This window comes from Schistocerca cancellata, chromosome 5 (genome assembly GCF_023864275.1).
Source record: "Schistocerca cancellata isolate TAMUIC-IGC-003103 chromosome 5, iqSchCanc2.1, whole genome shotgun sequence".
NCBI classification, from domain to species: Eukaryota; Metazoa; Arthropoda; class Insecta; order Orthoptera; family Acrididae; genus Schistocerca; species Schistocerca cancellata.
In genome coordinates this window covers 308,709,335-308,731,553 of record NC_064630.1, presented here as the reverse complement: position 1 = coordinate 308,731,553, position 22,219 = coordinate 308,709,335, and the positions used below count along the sequence as shown (strand labels likewise).

General features: G+C 41.3%; 1 protein-coding gene across 5 annotated transcripts in view; it reads right to left on the bottom strand.

Annotated features, from left to right (window-relative positions):
- LOC126188144 (UDP-glycosyltransferase UGT5-like) overlaps positions 1-22,219 on the bottom strand; it is a 124,717-nt gene that overhangs the window by 5,296 nt on the left and 97,202 nt on the right. For all 5 annotated transcript variants that reach the window (XM_049929642.1, XM_049929644.1, XM_049929643.1 and 2 more), the window contains 3 exons: positions 17,123-17,938; positions 6,808-7,030; positions 6,379-6,598 (listed from right to left, as the gene is read on the bottom strand). In XM_049929642.1, the coding sequence (XP_049785599.1) occupies positions 6,379-6,598; positions 6,808-7,030; positions 17,123-17,938 (1,259 nt within the window). The remainder of the gene's footprint in view (positions 1-6,378; positions 6,599-6,807; positions 7,031-17,122; positions 17,939-22,219) is intronic.

The following is a 22,219-nucleotide window of genomic DNA, read 5'->3' as shown; positions in this document are numbered from 1 at the left end:
GCATGCTCACAAACTGTGTCATATCTTTGTAGTACGTCAGGCATAAGTGTTTGCTCCAAGACTATTTGGCAATGGCTACACAGTTTACGCTATGAAGCTGGTGCTGTTCTTGTCACTGGCTCCCACATCCAGACCTTGGTGTTTTACTGCGGTGTACTGAAAATATGAATGGAACCAACCGTAGAGTGTTCTCACTCTGGTTCCTAGTCAGTGTAACGACGTATCTCGGACATAGCTGGTGTTACGAAAACGAGAAACATGTAAGCTCGTCCACGTACAGTAAATATACAAATACGACTAATTTTAAACATTCGATTGCAAGTTCTCCACTGTACATATTCACAACAGGGAGTGTAGAAGGGGAAAGTACCTGTTCCGATGATGATACTGGTGGTTACATGAAAAGACAGTTGGTCTGTTTCTTTGCAACTTGTCGAGGCTGACATACGCCATGTCACTTGGCTTTGTATCTAGAAAAGGTCGGCGAGATGCGTTACGGGCCAACGCCCTACGTCCGCACTCGAATCCTCAAGCACATCAGCAGGCCTACAGCTTTACCGCCTTATACCTGACATGAGTCAGGACATCCTTTTGCCCGGCATAGTGCAGAAAGAAACTCGACCTGGAATGGACTCAATAAGTCGTTGGAAGTCCCCAGCAGAAATACTGAACCAAATTGCCTCTATAGCCGTCCATAACTGCGATAGTGTTGCCGATGCAGGATTTCATGCGCAAAATGACCTCTCAAAAAAATGGTTCAGATGGCTCTGAGCACTATGGGACTTAACTTCTGAGGTCATCAGTCCCCTAGAACTACTTAAACCTAACTAACTAAGGACATCACACACATCCATGCCCGAGGCAGGATTCGAACCTGCGACCGTAGTGGTCACGCGGTTCAAGACTGTAGCGCCTAGAACCGCTCGGCCACCTGACCTCTCAATAAATCCCATAAATGTTCGATGGGATTCATGTCGAACTATCTGTGTGGCCACATCATTCGCTCAAACTGTCCAGAAAGTTCTTCAAACCAATCGCAACCCGTTGTAGCCCAGTGACATGGCGCATTGCCATCCATGAAAATTCCATCTTTGTTTGGGAACATGAAGTCCATGAATAGCTACAAATGTTCTCCAAGTTGCCAAACATGACCATTTCCAGGCAATGACACAGCCCATTCCATGTAAACACAGGCCACATAATTATGGAGCCATCACCAGCTAGCACGTGTCTTGTTGACAACCTGGGTCCAAGGCTTCGTGGGGTCTGCGCCACACTCTAACTCTACAATCAACTTTTACCAGCAGAAATCGGCTCTCACCTGACCAGGCCACGGTTTTCCAGCCGTCCAGGGTCCTGACGGCAAGGTGCTGTAAGCGATGTCGTGCTGTTGGCAAAATCACGCACGTCGGTCGTCCGCTGCCATAGCCCAATGACGCCAAATTTCGCAGCACTGTCCTAACGGATACGTTCGCCGTATGTCCCACGTTGATTTCTGCGGTTACTTCACACAGAATTTCTTGACTGTTAGCAATTGACAATTCTACACATAGGCCGCTGCTCTCACTCGTTAAGTGAAGGCCGTCGGCTAGTACGTTGTCCGCGGTGAGAGGTAATGCCTGAAATTTGATACTCTTGACATCGTGCATCTCGTATCGTGCTGACATCGAAATAAGTGTCCAAGGAATAGAAAAGCAACTGGAATCACTCAACAGAGGAAAGTCCACTGGACCTGACGGGATACCAATTCGATTCTACACAGAGTACGCGAAAGAACTTGCCCCCCTTCTAACAGCCGTGTACCGCAAGTCTCTAGAGGAACAGAAGGTTCCAAATGATTGGAAAAGAGCACAGGTAGTCCCAGTCTTCAAGAAGGGTCGTCGAGCAGATGCGCAAAACTATAGACCTATCTCTCTGACGTCGATCTGTTGTAGAATTTTAGAACATGTCTTTTGCTCGAGTATCATGTCGTTTTTGGAAACTCAGAATCTACTATGTAGGAATCAACATGGATTCCGGAAACAGCGATCGTGTGAAACCCAACTCGCTTTATTTGTTCATGAGACCCAGAAAATATTAGATACAGGCTCCCAGGTAGATGCCATTTTCCTTGACTTCCGGAAGGCGTTCGATACAGTTCCGCACTGTCGCCTGATAAACAAAGTAAGAGCCTACGGAATATCAGACCAGCTGTGTGGCTGGATTGAAGAGTTTTTAGCAAACAGAACACAGCATGTTGTTCTCAATGGAGAGATATCTACAGACGTTAAAGTAACCTCTGGCGTGCCACAGGGGAGTGTTATGGGACCATTGCTTTTCACAATATATATAAATGACCTAGTAGATAGTGTCGGAAGTTCCATGCGGCTTTTCGCGGATGATGCTGTAGTATACAGAGAAGTTGCAGCATTAGAAAATTGTAGCGAAATGCAGGAAGATCTGCAGCGGATAGGCACTTGGTGCAGGGAGTGGCAACTGACCCTTAACACAGACAAATGTAATGTATTGCGAATACATAGAAAGAAGGATCCTTTATTGTATGATTATATGATAGCGGAACAAACACTGGTAGCAGTTACTTCTGTAAAATATCTGGGAGTATGCGTGCGGAACGATTTGAAGTGGAATGATCATATAAAATTAATTGTTGGTAAGGCGGGTACCAGGTTGAGATTCATTGGGAGAGTCCTTAGAAAATGTAGTCCATCAACAAAGGAGGTGGCTTACAAAACACTCGTTCGACCTATACTTGAGTATTGCTCATCAGTGTGGGATCCGTACCAGATCGGATTGACGGAGGAGATAGAGAAGATCCAAAGAAGAGCGGCGCGTTTCGTCACAGGGTTATTTGGTAACCGTGATAGCGTTACGGAGATGTTTAACAAACTCAAGTGGCAGACCCTGCAAGAGAGGCGCTCTGCATCGCGGTGTAGCTTGCTCGCCAGGTTTCGAGAGGGTGCGTTTCTGGATGAGGTATCGAATATATTGCTTCCCCCTACTTATACCTCCCGAGGAGATCACGAATGTAAAATTAGAGAGATTAGAGCGCGCACAGAGGCTTTCAGACAGTCGTTCTTCCCGCGAACCATACGCGACTGGAACAGGAAAGGGAGATAATGACAGTGGCACGTAAAGTGCCCTCCGCCACACACCGTTGGGTGGCTTGCGGAGTATAAATGTAGATGTAGATGTAGATTGAATTCCCTAAAGATTTTCGAAATGGAATGTCTCATGCGTCTTTCTCCAACTACCATTCCGCGTTCAAAGTCTGTTAATTCCCGTCGCGCGGCCATAATCGCTTCAGAAACCTTTTCAAATGAATCACCGGAATTTGCAAACGACAGCTCCGCTCTTTTAGCAGAGATAAAGATTCGAAAGTCAGGAAAAAACATGATGCTGCTAGTGTGGGGACAGCTGTTAGCCCCGAGGAAGGCCAGCTGGAATTTTTGTTCAAATGTTAGAAATAGATTAGATTAGATTTACTTTCATTCCAATTGCTCCGTAGTGAGGAGGTCCTCAAGGATGTAGAACATGTCAGAAAAACAACAATACATGACAAATATTTAAAACTCAAACAAATAAGCTAATGTATAATTCCACAGGTCCCAAGTGGAATGATAGTCATTTTTAATGAACACTATATGAAAGAATCTTTTTACAAATACTAATACACTGAATTTAAAATTTAAAAAAAATTTTAATTTATTTATAAGGTAACAAACGTGTAATGAATTCTCTGATTGCCTCATACGAATTATTTTGGTAGCAGAGGCGAGATCGCACATTTGTGTATGTGCACGCCTTGTCATTGACCTTAAACAAAAATTTGTTGCATAGAAGGGGAGATTTTCTGCCTCTTACCTCACTCCAAGGGAGAAATGTACTTCACTGGTTAACCACTGTACAGTCTTAAGAGCAGGGAATTTGTTAGCATGTTTATGAAATTATCATTGGTTGGAACTTGCAAGGTCTGTTGCAGTTGACTGACAACATTCCGATGCTGGCAGAACCGGCTAAATTTTGTTGAGGAGAGTAAGAACGGCACTAGTCCCAGAGTCATTGTACAAGACACGTCATCGCAGGGCTTGAAGCATTAAACTTGGTCTTAGAGCTACCGAGTGATATGTCTCCAACTTACAGCAGAACTCAGATGCCGGGTTGAACTTAGAATTTTCAGCCACTAACGCATAATACTATGCTCTCATACATCATCCCAGTGGTTAGCATAGGCCATATTCGAATTACTTAGATGAGGCAAGTGTGAAGTCATTTATGTCGCATCAAAGTTTCGTTTTGCTGATCTACTTTCCAAAGCCAGTTAGCTGCACACACTATGCTATAAAGCAAGAGTACTGGTATTTTTTCATGCTTTTCAAGGACTTTATTAACTCATTAATCTTTTCTGCAATCACTGGTCATATTCACAAACACAAATTTACATTGTTTCTACCATGTATTCAACAGTCTGTGCCAAGACTATCGTCCATGATTTTAGTTCCTTGTTCCCTCCATAATTGATTGTATTCTCGATTCAGCGGATAAACATTTTTGATGTCTTTTAGCAATAAATCAAACTTTTATAGCTGCCTTTAGTTTCTTTTCATAATTTGATGAATCCTGTTACCAATACATCCCTGTGAGATGCGTACACTGTATTTTCATGCTTAATCAGGCCAACCCTGGCAATTTAATTCAGTAAGCCATTTTCTGTTGCACGACCTTGCTTTCTTTAAATCGCATGATCTTATGGAGAGTTATCTATCATTGTAAGTCACTGGGGATAGAGTCTGTAGAATCTCATGGGTAAACTAAGCTGTTCAACTGACACCTCACAACTTTTATGATAACAATTCATATACCACCATGCTACTTGTGTGTAGGCAGTTGAATAACAATGATGTAACACAGTGCACTTGTGTGAGGAACTAAATTTGTTTTCACTCTGTACCAGCTCTAGTTTCTAGCACCAAGCTACGTGAATGGAATACACCGTAGGTATTGTGAAGACGTTCTATCAGGTATGTTTCGATTAAGAAAAGTTTGTAAGCAGTGATTTTACATGTCAACAGATTTGAATAAAAAGGTCCTTTGAAAAATATGTGATCGCTTATCGTAATAAATCAGTACCAAAGTCTTGTTGTTAAGTGGATACACTATGAAATAGCCTCGGTATTTCAAATCATTTAATCAGATTTTTGTCAATAAATTCAACTTATTCCAAGATTCATGTAATCAAGAAGTTTGAAATGAGGCCCATGTATGTGAATTAGTCCATACAGCCACTCCCAGAAGGCACAACGCTATTTGGAACGTAACAAAGAGAATTAGATGAAAGAATTGAGGTAGCTTTACCCCTAGCACATGTAGTTGACTGAGAACTAATAAAAGACTGAGAAAGCAGCAACCTCTTCGAAGAGAAATAAAAGTTGGTTAACAGTTCTATACATAGTTCAAATTGCTTGTCTCCATAATAGTGTTGCCTCATTAGGTAATTAAGAAATAAGTTTCTGAATCTATACCTTTGTACAACAATTTTTTTGATACTATAGGGGCCATAGAAGAAGAAAATGGTAACATACTACAATTTATTGTTCCAACAGGACATTATCAACTGAATAACCGTATGAAATAAAATACAGAAAAACCCGTATGTCTACAGGACTAAGTTAGCAGAAGAAGAAAACATTTCTGAAGTTTTGTCTATGGCATTATGAAGCAGCTAATTTTATACTGAAGAGAGCGGTGTAGAAAAACAGCTACAGAAGCAGATAAAGAATAGATTATAACCCACTGATTGAAGAAGGCATATTACATAGTAACCTACGCAAAGATAAATTGATTCACTCGTAATTTGAAGATGTAGAGCATCAAACCACTCTAAGGACTAAGAATTATAACAACAAAGTAAAACAGCGGAATCATAAAAGGAACAGTATTTTTCAGCTCATCTGAAATACAGTTGTTTAAATTTGCTCGTCAGCATTTCCTGAAAAGGACGTCTATTGTCGACTGCGATTCCAGTCTAAATTCCCTGATCGTTTCCAGAAATTTCACACATATTTAATGTGCTAAATGTCTCTGAAATCGTACTATCTGTTATTCATGAGCAACTTCGTCTCAGTTTAAAACAGTTCATCACAACTCAAATCAAATTCGATAACAGAACGATTATTGATAAAATTCAAATGAAGAAACGTAGTACGAATAGGGTATTCCAGAATCATGCTTTTACGCGAAAATTCAGTCCATTGTGTGCTCCAAAAAGCTCGTAGTGCCCTTTTCCAACAGCCTTAACTTGTATTTAATACAATTCGCTACTATTAATGCACAGAGCTACCGAAGAAACATTTGATGTTGTGTGGTGTGTATCTGACTTACCCAGGGTCATTTAGTATGGTGCTCACGGCTTCCAGGACGGACTTCTTTGATATTTCTTTGTATGCGAGGTGTAATCCAATACCCCTCCTTACAAACATTTGAACATTAACGGGTTGGTCCCCAAACAGAGGTATTCCCAGCAGTGGCACGCCGTTGGTAATTGCTTCTATTGCGCCCATCAGACCTCCATGTGTAATGAACAGTCGCATTTTGGGATGGCCTATTAACAAAAAAGAGAATAAGTTGACAAATATTTTCCCTCTTTTGTCTTGAACAATTACAGTAATTCATAAAACGTCACAGAATTGTTGTTCTGCAACGGCACCGCAATACTTTTTCAGTCAATAATATATTCCAGACAAAAAAATCCACTTAAATTACTTTAAATAGCGGTACACTGTCTGAAAAGGACGTGCACCGTTTACTTACTTAATATCTCGTACTGTGGCAGCCACTTGCGTATTAGAACATTGGGCGGCTGTCCGGGTAGCTTGTCCGTCTCCCATTTCCACACGACACGCTGGGGGAGCTCTGCGAACGCTTCCAACAGTGCCTTCCGTTTTGGTTCTGGTAAGTCTTGTGTTTTCACTGTTGAGCCAAATGTGAAGTAAATTACTCCGTGTTCAGCCTCGTCCATGAATTTCTGAATGTCCTGTACCGGAATAAAATAATATATATGTGATTTCACGAGTAAGTAGTATGTGCTCATGTGAATCCCCTTACGACCTCTAAGTCGTCAGATATCCTGCTTAAGAGAAATAGTTGAAATGAGATGTTGACACGAGTCTGTTACAGCAGAGCCGGCCGCGGTGGCCGAGAGGCTGTAGGCGCTTCAGTCCTGAACCGCGCGACTGCTACGGTCGCAGGTTCGAATCCTGCCTCGGGCATGGATGTGTGTGATGTCCTTAGGTTAGTTAGGTTTAAGTAGTTCTAAGTTCTAGGGGACTGATGACCTCCAATGTTAAGTCCCATATTGCTCAGAGCCATTTGAAACATTTTTGTTACAGCAGAATCACTTTTGTCACTGGCGCTTTAATTATTAACTCATTATTTATTTCAGTCGCTGTTGCGATTCAATGCAGACAACTACTCGTTTCGGCCATTATGACGCATCTTTATATAAACATGTTATGTGACGTAAATGTCACTGGTGCACTGTTTACTAATTAGGGTTCATTGAAGAGTTTGATACTGGACTACCATGAGAACAATGTTCACAATTGTTTTAACCACCTCGTATGCAACGTGTTACAATGGATCCTGATTTTCAATGCAGTTACGTCATACTGCTAGGAAGGGCAAGTTTTTATTACTTCTAGCAGCGTCCACGTACGTAGATAAACAATTATATTCTCATTCTTCATGCAGTTTTTACATGAAAGTATTTATTGATGTTTATGGACTCTTGGTGGTTGTTTACAGCCTAACAGGGATAGCTGCCATGCATCGCATTTATGGGGACGCATGATGCAACATCGAGCACGCAAATTACATTTCGCTTCAAAGACTTGGCCGGCCGCTTTGGCCGAGCGGTTCTAGGCGCTTCAGTCCGGAACCGCGCTGCTGCTACGGTCGCAGGTTCGAATCCTGCCTCGGGAATGGATGTGTGTGATGTCCTTAGGTTAGTTAGGTTTAAGGAGTTCTAAGTCTAGGGGACTGATGACCTCAGATGTTAAGTCCCATAGTGCTTAGAGCCATTTGAACCATTTTTTCAAAGACTTGACGGCCGTATTCGTGAATGATGATGCCTTAGAACAGACGGACGGGAAATAGGTAGACCTCACAGGGTGCGAACCGTTCAGTTTAAGGAAGCTGTGTTACAGCGAAATGAGGACAACCCCAGCATCTGCACACGGTCCATAGCCAAGGATGTATTGAATGCCCCGTCTGAGACGGGCATGCAATCATTCTAGTAGCAGAAGTTGCAAGACCTGTTTGCTGACGACTTTCTCCAGCACGTGGAATTATGCCTGTGGTATGTACACTAAACTGTAAATGTCCCTGACTTCCAACATCTATTTTGTTTATTAATAAGGCTGCCTTCACAAGAGAAGGAATATTCAACATCCACATCTTGGAGATGGAAAACACTAAGGCAGCTCGTGTGTTTCATCATCAAGGTGGTGGTGGTGGTTAGTGTTTAACGTCCCGTCGACAACGAGGTCATTAGAGACGGAGCGCAAGCTCGGGTTAGGGAAGGATTGGGAAGGAAATCGGCCGTGCCCTTTCAAAGGAACCATCCCGGCATTTGCCTGAAACGATTTAGGGAAATCACGGAAAACCTAAATCAGGATGGCCGGAGACGGGATTCATCATCAACAGAGATTTATCATAAATGAGCGGAACAGTATCGTTCACAACCATCTGGTTAGATCGTATCTTCTGCTTCACACGGCCAGTGGAGGAAATCACCACATTTTTCTCCGCGAATTATTACCGGAAATGTTGGAGAATGACCCACTACCACTCAGGCAACTATAGGAGGTTTCGTAATTACATCTGCAAACTTCGAGATGATGTAGAAGGTGTCTTGAGGAACAGAATGAGGATAGTAAACTGCGTCCGGAACGTGATTTTGTAATATTCTCCCCCTTGTTGGTGTAATTTGGAAACACTCCAACAGTGGTTCATGAATGACGGGGCCCCACCACACATTTCCGCGAAGTCGGAGAAAATTGAGATAATTTTTTTCCCAATTATTGGGTTGGGAATGGCTGGGCAGTATCGTGGCCACCACGTCCTGCTGATCTCACTCCTGTGGATTTTCTATTGTGGACGCAGATGAGGCGCTTGATGTACAAGACACCCATAGACAGCCCAGAAGAGCTAGTTGCTCATTTGGCCGAAGTTGCAGCCGTTATTGGTGAAACACCTGACTATTTTGAGTGTGTTAGGCAATTTTTATTTGTCGAATAATAAATATATATACATACAACATTTGTCGACAAATATGCACAATCGCAGGGTTGTATAATCTTACAATCTACAGATCTAGGTCCCTGATCCATTCGATTGCTGCATTGGATTCGTGGTGAATGTCCATTATCTTTCCTTTGTATGTTCGAAGAGGACAATCAGCAAGGGCATGGTAGATTGACTATAAGGAGGCATCACAGTCACAGTTTGCAGAGCTAGCCCATCCCCACTATTGCATCAGGTAGCCGCATCTGTCTTGTGCACTTCGAATCCGGTTCGCTACCCTCCATATGAGGTCTAGAGAGAATCCTTGTATCCGCATGAAGGGTTCTCGACTAGCTGTTTGTCGACCAAAGATGACTGCTTCCACTGGATTTCCCATGAATGGTCGACAGTGAAAGACTACCCGACAAGATTGTTTCCTATGCGCCACGACAGTTTCCTTGATTTCAAGCGTTGGTGTTCTGCTTGTGCAGTATCTCAATGAAGGGGTAGCTGAAGTTTCTTCTGAACGTTGTTTCAGACCTTCTGATGAACAACTGATCTCCATGGAGCTTGAGTTGGAATAGTGATGAGAACAGGAAACCATAGGGTGTTTGTACTCCTAATACATCCTGCAATAATTCATGTTGCCTGACTGAGTTGCATGTCTCTCATCTTAGTGCGAGCACTGTTGATCCATATAGAATAGTAGTATTCAACAACAGAATATGGATTTTAATACACGAGCGTTAGCTCCCCATGCGGTACCAGCAAGTTTTTGAAAAATGTTGCTTCTTGCATTGACCTTAGCAGCTGCATTTGAAATATGCTACCTTTAAGTTAGAGTTGTATCTAGTGTTGTCCGTAGGAATTTTGGTGTACTGTAGTTCGGCAAGACTTGGTCTCTGAACCCGACTTCTGGTTTGTAATTTGTCTGTCTGTTGCGCAGGTGACATTCAGGACCCACAATTTCATATAACTGGACCATCTATCCACATTTGTTAGAGAATTATCAGCATACAGATGCTAGTTATGCATTAACGTAAACAGACGACATTTTCAGCAAGACCTCTAAAACAATATTCGTCATACATCAGTTTGAACACTGTCTCTGAAAACCACTAGCGCCAAAATCTCCATGGATACTAGCGGATCTCTGACATTTGTCACACAAAAAGTTTCTTTTACCTTCTCTACACGTAGTTGTTTTACACCCTGCATATTACTCGACGAAGAGAACAGGCCGTAACGGGAACTAACTGGCACACTTGTCTAAGTACAGACTGGTGCCACATTACAGTTGCCCTCGCAGGCAACCGTGGCGTCTTGCTGTTAAAGTCCTTAAATTTATTGACATGAGAAGAAAAGAGTGACTGTACTGGAGGAGTAGGTGACGGAGAGTACAAGTTAAATACTAAGTCAGTAAAGTCGATTGTGTGCTAAGTCTGGCAGGAGTGGGACTATGCTGAAAGGAGTGGCATTCATTCAAGAATCTACTCGAAAGAAGAAGAAGAAGAAGAAGAAGAAGAAGAAGAAGCAAAGAGCACCCAATAAATATCTCACTGACGTTGTGGATAAATACGTTTTAGGCAACACCTTCTGCGAAGTTATGAACAATGCAACGAAATATCAACTTTGCGAAAACTTCACAGCTTATTACACACGGACCTGGGCTTCAAAGTATGTAGGAAACCGCAAAAAATTGTTTCCTCTTCTCCATTCAGTTTTCAAAGGTGCCAGACTAAACGAGTCATCAGGTATGAGAATGAGACGACATTGTTTGAAAAAAGGCACACTGTATGAAAAAATGAAACTTCAGAATTGAAGCGGTCAGTGGTTTAATTCAGAGGAAACATGAATTTTTACATATTAAACCGAAAATAATGTTGCCATGGTGATAGTGAGCATGAAATACAATGGAACAAAAGTGTCAGTCAATGTGTCATCGTTATGCTATGCAGAGCGCGTGTGCATGTTGACAGTGCTCTACTTGTAGGGGAATGAAAAAAAAAGAAAAGAAAAAAACATGAAAACCACATGAGAAATACACGCCTGCACGTGAATGCAGATGATAGCCAAGTCTGCAGGTTGCGCTGTTGTATTTCGTGACGAACGGCACCTCAATACATTGCAAGCGTCAATCGCGGTCAGAACAATGTCATGTGCAGTTGTGAGTGCATTACGTCGGAGCTAACAGCGAGAAAGCCTCAGATACGGCCAACCTATTCGCCTCATATGTGGCAGGTCGACTGTCTACAGTGTAACATTAAAGACACTTAAAATATTTTGGCTCAACCCCCTCCACTCCACCATTTTTGAGAAAACCACCTCTAAAGATCATGACACACAATCGACTCAGAATTTACTGGATCGATAGATAACTGAAAATTTAGCATTTTTCATGTTCGTATGGGGTCCGGAAACGAACATTTCTCTAGAGGTTGAGTAAAGAAATGTTTACGACTGACCCTTATGTTCTTATAAAACGCTTTTGAACTAAATCATTCTATAGTCTTTTATTTGTACTTTTTCCGTGTCAAAATTGGTACGAATAGGAGTGTTAGTAATCAAACAATAAGGAATACAGCAAAGAAGGCGAATAAATTCCTCAAACAACTTGGATTTGGGAAGGGTTACAATTTTAAGGTTCGTTGTATGAAAATAATTCCGAGTCAGACTGCTATGAATTCGTCACGAGGGACCACAGACACCCGATCGCACGACGCTTGTTTACAGCCAGGCACGGGACAAACTTACTTTCGAGGCTTCAAAACTGCATTGTTCTTTTAGAATCCCAAAAGCGCGGATGCAATAACCATTCATAACATAATTCATGATCGACTTCCATCGCCGATACTCCAGGCGATGTTGTCGTACGCATGGTACGCATCGATATTAATTACCGAGAAAGAAATGTGTCTGTTTGAAGCCAAATCTTCAGAAGGAGCAATGTAGTTGCGCCAAGACCCCATTCATTAGAGCTTATTGACACTGCGCATACATTTGCTTCGAATGTTAAGAAGAGCTGTACCATTAATGCAACCGCTAGAAGGAAAGTGAGCACATGTAAAAGAGTGAGTGAAAGGCCTCTTGTAAGGTGACCACGATTAAAATTTTAATTCCTTACTAATCGAAGCTGTTTGAGGAATTTCTTCTCCTACTTTGTTATGATTCTTTGTTTTACTCACTTTATTAACCTTTCCATCCCTACCAGTTTCGATAAGGAAAAAATACAAATTAAAAGCAACTGCAGAACACATTTGAAAATCGAAAAAAGGTTCTCTGCTCCACAACCAGATGCTCAGTTTTGAATTGTCTGTCGACCATGTCAATTTTAACTATTGTGCCTCATGAATTTTAGAGATGGTTTTCTCAAAAACATGGGTGGTGGCGGTTGGGGGTGGGAGGGGGTGTAGGATGCTGAGCCAAATATTTTAGTCTTTCGTTTTATGCTGTACACAAGTGACCTGCCAAATATGAGTCCAATAGGTTGGCCGTATCTGAGGCCCTGCCCTTGTGAGTGAATTCGAATGTAAGAAAATTGTTGTTGCTCATATGGTGTGTGCTTTCATGACAAAGGTAGCCGGAGCGTTCGGTGTTTCAAGACGCTTACAGGAAAAGCGGAAAATCTTCATTCGTTATGTCGTAACGCGGATGAAAGTGTGTTGAGTGATAGTGAAGGTCAGTGACTGAAGACGACTGCGACGAAAAAAAGGATGACAGCTGCAAAAGTCACTGCACAACTGAATGTCACACTCACGAACCCTGTCAGCAACGAAACAACACAATTGCTCCATAAGCAGGGAATTTCAGTGCAAGCTGTAATTTCAAAGCCACTCACCAGTGATGCAAATGCCTCTACCAAGAAAACATGGTGCGAAGTCATAAAACCTGCACTATGGAGCAATGGAAAAAAGTCATTTGGTTGGACGAGTCTTTTTTCACACTAATTTCAACTTGTGGCCTAGTTTACGTCCCAAGAGTGGAACTCCGGCAGGCATATAGACTGTCCAACAAAAAACGAAGCACCCGGAAGACATAGTCGTATGTCCTTATAGCTCGTACATGTACACACAACAGACGGGTTATATTAATGATTATAGCTGCGGTTTTCTGTGAGAGGTAGAACAACCGCCACAATGCATTCTTGTAGTTCGGGTTTAGTGATGTTACCAGGCCTGGTGGGGTATATAAAAGGTGTGAACAGCGTCATATGTTGAGTGGTATGTTTGCTTACTTACTTTCCGTGTCCGGAACTAGACTTCAGACTTCCAAAAATCAGCAGCCAATATGGCCTTGTCATTTGCCTCCCATAAGTCATTCATTGTGCAGGGCTGGTCTAAATATGGACAGATAAGCAAATAAGTGGTATGTTTGAAAGACCCCTATATGCCATGTACGTACCTGACACAGCATTATCAGCACCTGACTGATCTTGAAAGGGGCCTCATGATGAGTCTCCATTTGGCCGCCTTGGCGGATCGTACAGTCTCGAGATCTGTGCGGCATTCGAATATGACAGTGGCCTGGTGTTCGACAGCATGTGAACATGAAGGTAGGCGTAGTACTCGTCCTCAAGTCTCCGCTCTACCACGATCGACCACCTTAAGGGATGATGGTTGTATTCTGCACCAAGCACATCATAACCCCTTTCATCTGTGCCTGTCATCCAAGAACAAGTAATGGACTCCCCAAACCTTCTGTCCCATCTCACATCATTGGCAGGACACTAGCAAAAGCTGAACTGAGGAAATGTGTGCACAACACAAACGGCTGCCTTTGAAGTGATGACAGTACCGGGAACCACGGGCACCTGATGAATTGTTTCGCACTGTGCTCAGCGATGGAGCGTGGTTCTCCACTGTCCCAGATGACCATCGTTGGTGCGTATGGCGGCAACCTCGGAAGAAATCACTTTTGGACTTCAGGTCATGGCTAGTTGTGGCTGAGGGAACACTGACGGCCGAACAGTAAGTCACAGACATCCTGCGCCGTCATGTGCTACCTCTCATCCGAAAGATCATAGTGTCTTTTTCCAGCAGGAAAATGCTCGCCAATACATGGCACGTGTCTCTACGTGCTGTCTGCGTGACGTTGATGTACTCCCGTGCCCAACAAATTTCCAATATTTGTCCTTGATGCAACTTGCATGGGACCAGCTCGGACATAAATTCCGTCCCAGTGCCTGTATCCAAGATGTCACCGACCACTTACAACGGTTATGGGCCAGTTTGCCTTAGGAAAGTACACAACGGCCTTATGACACCTGTTCCAACAGCATAGGCTCATGCACCAAGCCCAGACAGGGTGCAACGTTATATTGATAAGCTGGTTTTAATGTGATTCGATTTTGTTAGCACAGAAATAACATCACATACATTCTAGACCTGTGAAGTTTCATTTCGTTTCCTCCCCACCTTCTGTGTGCTTCAGATTTTTGTTAGGCAGTGTATGCATTTCCAACGGCTGTACACATTTAAACAAATAACAAGATCGCTTGACTCTTTCTGTTCACCTGTCATGTTTATTCCATTTTTATAGACATTAATAAGGTTGATACATGCTGTAATTGGCAACTGTCTATATTAAATCGTAACTGTGACTGAAGTTACAATTTTCCATCGGTTACTGTGTCTCTCTATAGACATTATGTCTGCCCTAGTAAGAGTATTTTTAGTGCTACCATGGATGTACTGTGTCAGAATTATCCGTAGGCTTGAAGGCAGCGAACTAACTTTCCGTGTAGGGTGCGTGAAAGTGGTTAGGTAATGGAAAAGACATTCGTTTCTCTTTCTTCCGTGGGTTTAACTTAAACAGGAGTGGGATGCCACAGCTTAGTGGGATGATCTATTACACGAGACAACGGCCAGAGGCGGACACTGACAAAGGAAACTCCCCATTGCATCCCACCCCTCCTCAAATTTAGTAGTAAAATGGCCCAGTTGACAGCCGGCCATAAACTGCTCACAGATCAATCGTGAAAACAGGAATAAACTGTACTGAACTGTGAAAAAATTAAAAATAGACACGGTGAACAGTCCAAGCTCAAGATGTGCAACCTCGAGCGAATTGCGAGAAGCACGGCGTCGTGGTTGCGTACGATGAACAGGGAGAGCAGGCGAGATGCTGAATAGACCTCTCACAGAAATAAAACAAAAATAAAAAAAAATAACCAGGTGTGAACTCTGTTATAACAGAGCAATTGAAGGGTCAAAACTTGTAAGACGGAACGTAAGAGTCACAACATGTCGTACTTGTGTAGACCAAATTGGAGGTACGTACGTCTGGACGTCCCTTCCTACACCTTGATGTTGCGGACGGACGTTATAACATGAGACAAATACAAGTTTGAATACAGGGAACAGACGCATCAATGACCAGACGGTCCGTTCATAATCTTGTGAATAAAAAAATTGGGGCACGAAGGAGATTTGAACACGGATCTCCCCCTTCGCAATCCAACACCGGTCCCACATAAACATGACTCCGCGGCTATTGACCGTCGCTTCATTTTGGGTATCTTGAGCTTGGACCGTCCACTGATTCCATTTTGCTTCTTTTTCCACAGTTCAGTTCACCTTCTTCCTGTTTTTGTGCTTGATCTGTGTTCAGCACTAAATGACTCCACTTTCTGCCATGAGCGTAATCGACATCAAGGACAAGGCCAGTCTGACGTCTCCAAATTGCTTGCACTGTGTTTCTTTCTCTTTTTTAGGGTAACCACAAATTCAATTTTCTCTTGTGCTTATAATCAAAACAGCTTTTGCTGTTCTGGTGTCTATCACGTGTCGAACATAACCTCCCGATTTTACTACAATTTTTGTTGGATCTTTCTGAAGGTCTGTTTTTATTGTTTAACTTCTACCATAATTCTTTAATGTCAATGAACACAGCGCTACACAAAGGAAAAATCTTATGGCATATGCCTAATTTATCTCGGTTTTTCAGAGCTCTCCTTTCGTATGCTTTTAAGGTGGCTCACAGTCGCCCTTACTACTTAACCAAACTTTCCTCGCGAATGGTGTATACTATTATTCGTCATATACTATCTCGAAACATCTAAAGCTAACAAGCACCATTTCCACACCTCCTTTTTGGGTATTGCAAATATTTTAATTCGTTTGTTTATTCAGTATTGTATTCGTTTATAAAGATTTCTTCTTACTCTTTATTTGGAAGTGTCGTGGGCTATTTTATACACTTTTCCCTAAGTTTATCGTTGCTTGTGACGAAACGATAAGTACAACTCTACGCTGTAATGCATACATTTTAATGATGAGAGTCTGCTTTACGGATTACGTTAAATCTGTTTATGGACACGAAAGTATAAACGTTTAAAAAAGTGCGTGAATGTGATCATCATGGTCTAACCTCGCTATTCATTTTTTCCATGGCTGTTCCACGTTTCATAGTTCGCAACCTTACTTTGTACCTCACAATTAGACCAGAGTACTAGAAATTAAGTGCGTTTTAGGTGAATTCTCTAAATAAGTAAAGTTCCACACTTACTAGCTTTCTGGTAATTCATGAACGAATAGCATGAGAAAAAAATGAATTGCATACCTTTTATTTACTTATGCAAGCGTAAAAACACAGTCCTTGCATGACGAAAACAGGCACTTTTACTATCTTACAATAACTCTGTGAAGAGAACGTACTACTGAACTGGAAAGAAGAGTCGATAATTGTGCCAACTACGCAACCAGGGTATAGTAAAAATTGCTTTATTCGTCTTGCAGTGCAGCAAAAACTAAATATCGTATTCCTATATAAAGATAACATATTGTCAGCTGTATAAAATTGAAAAAGTTTAGCTAATATCTACATGCAAACATCGTAGACTTACCTTTGGAAGTTGACCTGCGGGCTTCAAATGTATGCCCCCAATCTCCACAACAGCTGGTACGAGGGGTCTTGGAGGAGTCAATGCCGGGTTGGTATTCATAAAGAGCATGCTAGTATTTTTTGCTATATCTGCCAATGGAGGAATTGAATCGCCAAAGTGCTTCATGACAACAGCATCCGTAGATACTTCAATATGTCTACTATGGAACCATTTACTGTAGACCAAATACCACGCATTACTAAGGCGCTCAAAGAATCCCATGTGGTCACTACTTAATCCAAACTCAATTGGTATGTAAGAAGGGTTATCGGGTAAGCCAAATCGATCAGACGTCCATGGCATGATAGCAGAAGAACGCATGGCAATATTTGGAGCCTGAAATTTGTGCACAAATGGCAGCATACAATCAGTAACGAATACCTCAGTGAAAATCAAATCAAAAGTTTCATTCGACCTCATCAGCTCTTGCATTGCGGGGAATTGCAGTACTTTGTCACACTCGTCAGATGATAGCTTCATGAAAAGATCTAGTGACGAGTAGATGTCACTGTTAACATAGGCTTCGAGGGGAATTGCATCAGTCAGGATAGGTAAGGAACCAACCAAACTGACATCTTTATAATTAGGTACGGGTGCTGGTTGTGGGAAGTGACTGTACACAGTGACTTGGTGACCGCGTGCTGCGAGCGTCTTCATCACTGCTTCAAACATTATGAAGTGGCTCTTCCCTGGGTAATTGAACAGGCCTAAGATTCTTGCTGCCTCCGACGTTCCAGCCACCAACACTATGAGCAGAAATACCACGACGCAGTTCATCTGTAAAAATGAAAACAACGTCCTAAAAAGCTGATCACAAATCAAAAATATAAAACATATTGCCGAAACAGGCAGCCGTACACATAATGCTAACCCGTATTATAAACAAATTTGAAAAAACAAAAGTGATTCTCCATTTGTGAATAATTAAACGCACAACAATAATAAATCAGCTTATAATAGTCGAAATGTTCATAAAAGGTAACGAAAGTCTCATTGTTTACTATTAAAAAAGTCAAAGTGTCAGGAGGTGTGAGGACATTGTGTCCTGAAAACGTACTGAATCAACTTTAATCTCCAGGAGTGTTTGCTTAGGTTCTGGTGTGATCTAACGAACGATGATTGTAACGGTGTCCTTACTAAAAGATGAGGATATGCTTGTAAGTAGAATAATAGCAGAAACAAATAAAAAAATCCACCGCTATCTATAGAAAGAAACAAAAAGTACTGTAACTAAAAATATTCCGATGTATATTTGTTAACATAAATATTCACAGCAGCAGAAGCAGAAAGAAAGGGAAAGAAAGTACTCGTGTGTGTGTGTGTGTGTGTGTGTGTGTGTGTGTGTGTGGTTATGTTATAAGTCCCGCTGTTGCAGATGACTTCACTGAGTTTCTTCTAACGAACCACGATCTGAACTGAACCTTCAGAGTGAAGGTGTCGCTCTTTTATACAACATGCTGTTTGAATGACAGTAAACAAGTTCTTGTTGGAATGGGATCAAAATATCTGTTTAATACAGTCGTGAATCTTTTAAATTCCTCGATATTGCGGTAAACAAGTGACGTTATGTGGCAAAGAGTGGCTCCAACTATGAGAGAATTTTTTGCTCACTGGAGCAACGTTTAGCACCAATACTCAGACTACAGCAGTAAGAAACAATATCCATGTCTACTTCCCACGAACGGCAAAAATCTACAATACTATACTAGATGACGCTCAGTCTACGCATTTACAAGAACATATATGTAAGAATTAAATGCACGCGAGCTATCAAATCCTTCTTGATGCTAAAGAATGTATCTTCTCCCAGCCATTTGTACGTGCTTTCTATGAGAAATTATGGAAGAACTTGATGGCACTTGCATATCAGAATATGCAACTGGCGGAAGAGGCTTTTGACCCCCATTTTGATTCATGCTGTACATCAATATGTAAAAATATATAGGACTCTAACAAAGTACATGTAGGCGCAGAACTAAAACCATATTTAAGCATGTTTGTACATTCAGCGACATGGAAAAGCTTAAAATGTATCTATGTGCAGTAAATAGAAAATGCGTAAATCATGTTTTTTTCCTCTATAAAATCATTCAACTGTTAATGAAGTCGCATTGTAATTATCCTGGCTGGATGGCTGAATCATTCACTTCACAGTGACATTGTAGTAACGGACTGGTTGTGCAGTAGTACAGAAAAAAGAAGAATGGGCTAATTTTGCCTTTTTTTAATACCATCAGTAACTGTGGGCACATTAGATTCTGCCACATGAACATTTTCATTTCATTGCTCATACGTTCAGGGAGAGGTCGCTTTGAACGTTTGCATTTATTTCCAAAATTATTATTTCAGCCCACGAACCAACTACCACAAGAGCAAAGCTGATTTATCACTGGAAAGGCTAAAATCGAATACTTTTTTCAGATTTCATGCTTTTGCTGTGGGAATCCAGAAGCAGATACCAAAATATTTACATCTTTGTCGTCACATAGGGCTAGATGTGTGGTTTTTTAATTGGAGTTAAACGTTTCCATTGAGCCTAAAAACATTTTCAAGGAACAACACAAACCTTATTATAGCTTTAAAACACGACAATATAGATTTAAAACTTAACTATCAAGCACATGTAGGAACTGATATAACGTTCAATGAATTTGAATGGAGACTGCTGGGACCATATACAGTACAAGGTTTTGGTTATTGATAAAATACAACTGAATGATGGACGATATAAAAGAAACTTTACTAAGTTTCCCCAGTTTAAAAAAAGGATAAAAAGAGCACTGTAATTGCATTGCTACACAGTACACCATGGTCAAATCTGATAGTAAGCGAATTTATGTAGCCCTCAGATCTTCACATAACGGTTAAATTACAGGGTGTAATGGGCATCAGCGCAGATATTTCTGTTTGTGACTGAGGACGGTGTACTGAACAGCATTACATTAGAGTTTATGTCGTAAATATTCTTTACGGGTTTGCTGCTGGATCACGCTGTGCAAATTCCACAATATTTCCTCGAAGCAACTGTGCGACATCTTCAGGTGGTTCAACCTTGCTCGTGGCTGGGTACGAGGTACGACACCTGAGGATGTCGGACAATTGCTCCAGGGAAATATTGTGGAATTTGCACAACGTGATCCGGCGGCAAACCGGTGAAGACTATTTACAACATATTCGCTGGAAAAGCTTGACGAATCACAGTATTTAAGTCATTTGTACACTAACAGTTACAGCTATTACAAGTCGTATGTTTGTAGGTTGGTTAGTGCTTCCAAAAACTTGTGGATAGAGCAAGCCATCAGGTCAGGTGTTGAAGTGTGGGCGACTCGTATGCAAAATGGTTAGTCTATACTGACAGGCGTTGTCCACTTAGCAGTGCAGTTACAGCCGTGCAGAAAACATCAGGTCATAAAGTCTGTGAGATGTTTGTAGGAAGACTGTTCGATGTAGAGAAAAACAACCAACGCACTGATGTGGGTACATATTAAGTTACCACACACAAAAATATCTGCACCTATACCCATTACATTTAGTATACACACGAAATCCAGAAAAGCTTTAGAATAATATAGTATGCTAACAAATCAGGTGATGGCCCTTGAAACTCTTATTTATTTAATTGTAGATAGAGTCTGCTACGTAAATTGTAAAGAAGTGATAGCACCATTCTACATTACACTATCAAAAACTTTGCAGTTGTGTCACACATTCAGTCTGAGAGGGTGCACAAATAGAACATACAATTATACCTTGGTGCAAAATTTTAAACAATCAGCTAAGTCTCAGGGATGAAAATGCCAAAGAAGAACCCCACACTAAGATCGTTAACGCAAAATTTGATAGGCACATTCAATACATTAGTGCAAGGGTTGTGACAACTAAAAACATGTTAACAGAGATGAGGGAAAGTAAAAAAATCGACTAATGTGAGAGATACCAGTTGCGTACTGTCTCAAAGACTGTTTAGTGCACAGCAACATGTCGACCACAATGACAAAGCACCAATTCAGGTAACTAAGCTGATTCTGTAGAAATTACGGTTGGTAAGAGCAATGCAGCTGGAGAGAAACCAGCCTCCAATAAAAAATTTAAACCTCTTGTTAAAACTCGTGTGTGCCTCCAATTACAAAAGCAAGCGAACAGTATAAATGACGAACATGTGGTTCACAATTCCATCAACTGCCACAGTAATTTCGAGATAGACAGCACATGTGGAGTGAACAGGAAAAACCACATATGCCAGGTAAATTACCTGGAGTGTAACAAAGCACACAATACAGGTTGGAAACAGAGAGTTTGAAAGAACACCTGCTTTACTGAAACTAATATTCTTAAATAGTTCGAAATATGACAAATATGTGGCAAAAGTATTAAAAATTTATGCAGAATTATTGTGTATAAAACAATTCCCCAACAGATTGAGCAAAAAGTCCACACAATAAAAAATGTGGATATTATCACATCAACATTAGACAAACATGGTAGTAGTGGTGGTGGTGGTGGTGGTCTTGGTGGTGGTCTTGGTGGTGGTTGTTGTATTAACATTCAGCAGAGCATAAAAAGATTGTCATTTCTTCCCTGTAGAATACATATTACGATGATCATTAGTTGAATTTGAAGACTACTTGAAGGTTCAAAACTGCAGACAATACTGTTCATATTAATAAAATCTTATCAATCATTTCACAGCTCAGAGTAAGACACATTATCGAATAACGATGGAGGCAGTAATTTGAGAACGCAACAAACAAGCATGTAAAACATTCCTGCATAGGTGTGTTATAATATGAGGCTTAGGTGGCTTATGGTAAGTGGTTCTTGTACATATGATGCAATGTTCACAGAAGAATAACGATATCTAATATATTTTAATGGTAATTGATGCATATTTCAAATTCACTTGGGCCTTATTCACAAAAACAAACACAGGGAAGACGGTCAACTAGGTGATTGCCCAATTGTAGCAGATGGGGATGAATAGTTACACATACATGTATGTCACACATAACGCATACACCTTTTCTTCCCCCCTTCTTTGGTCCATCTCTGTCTCCCTTC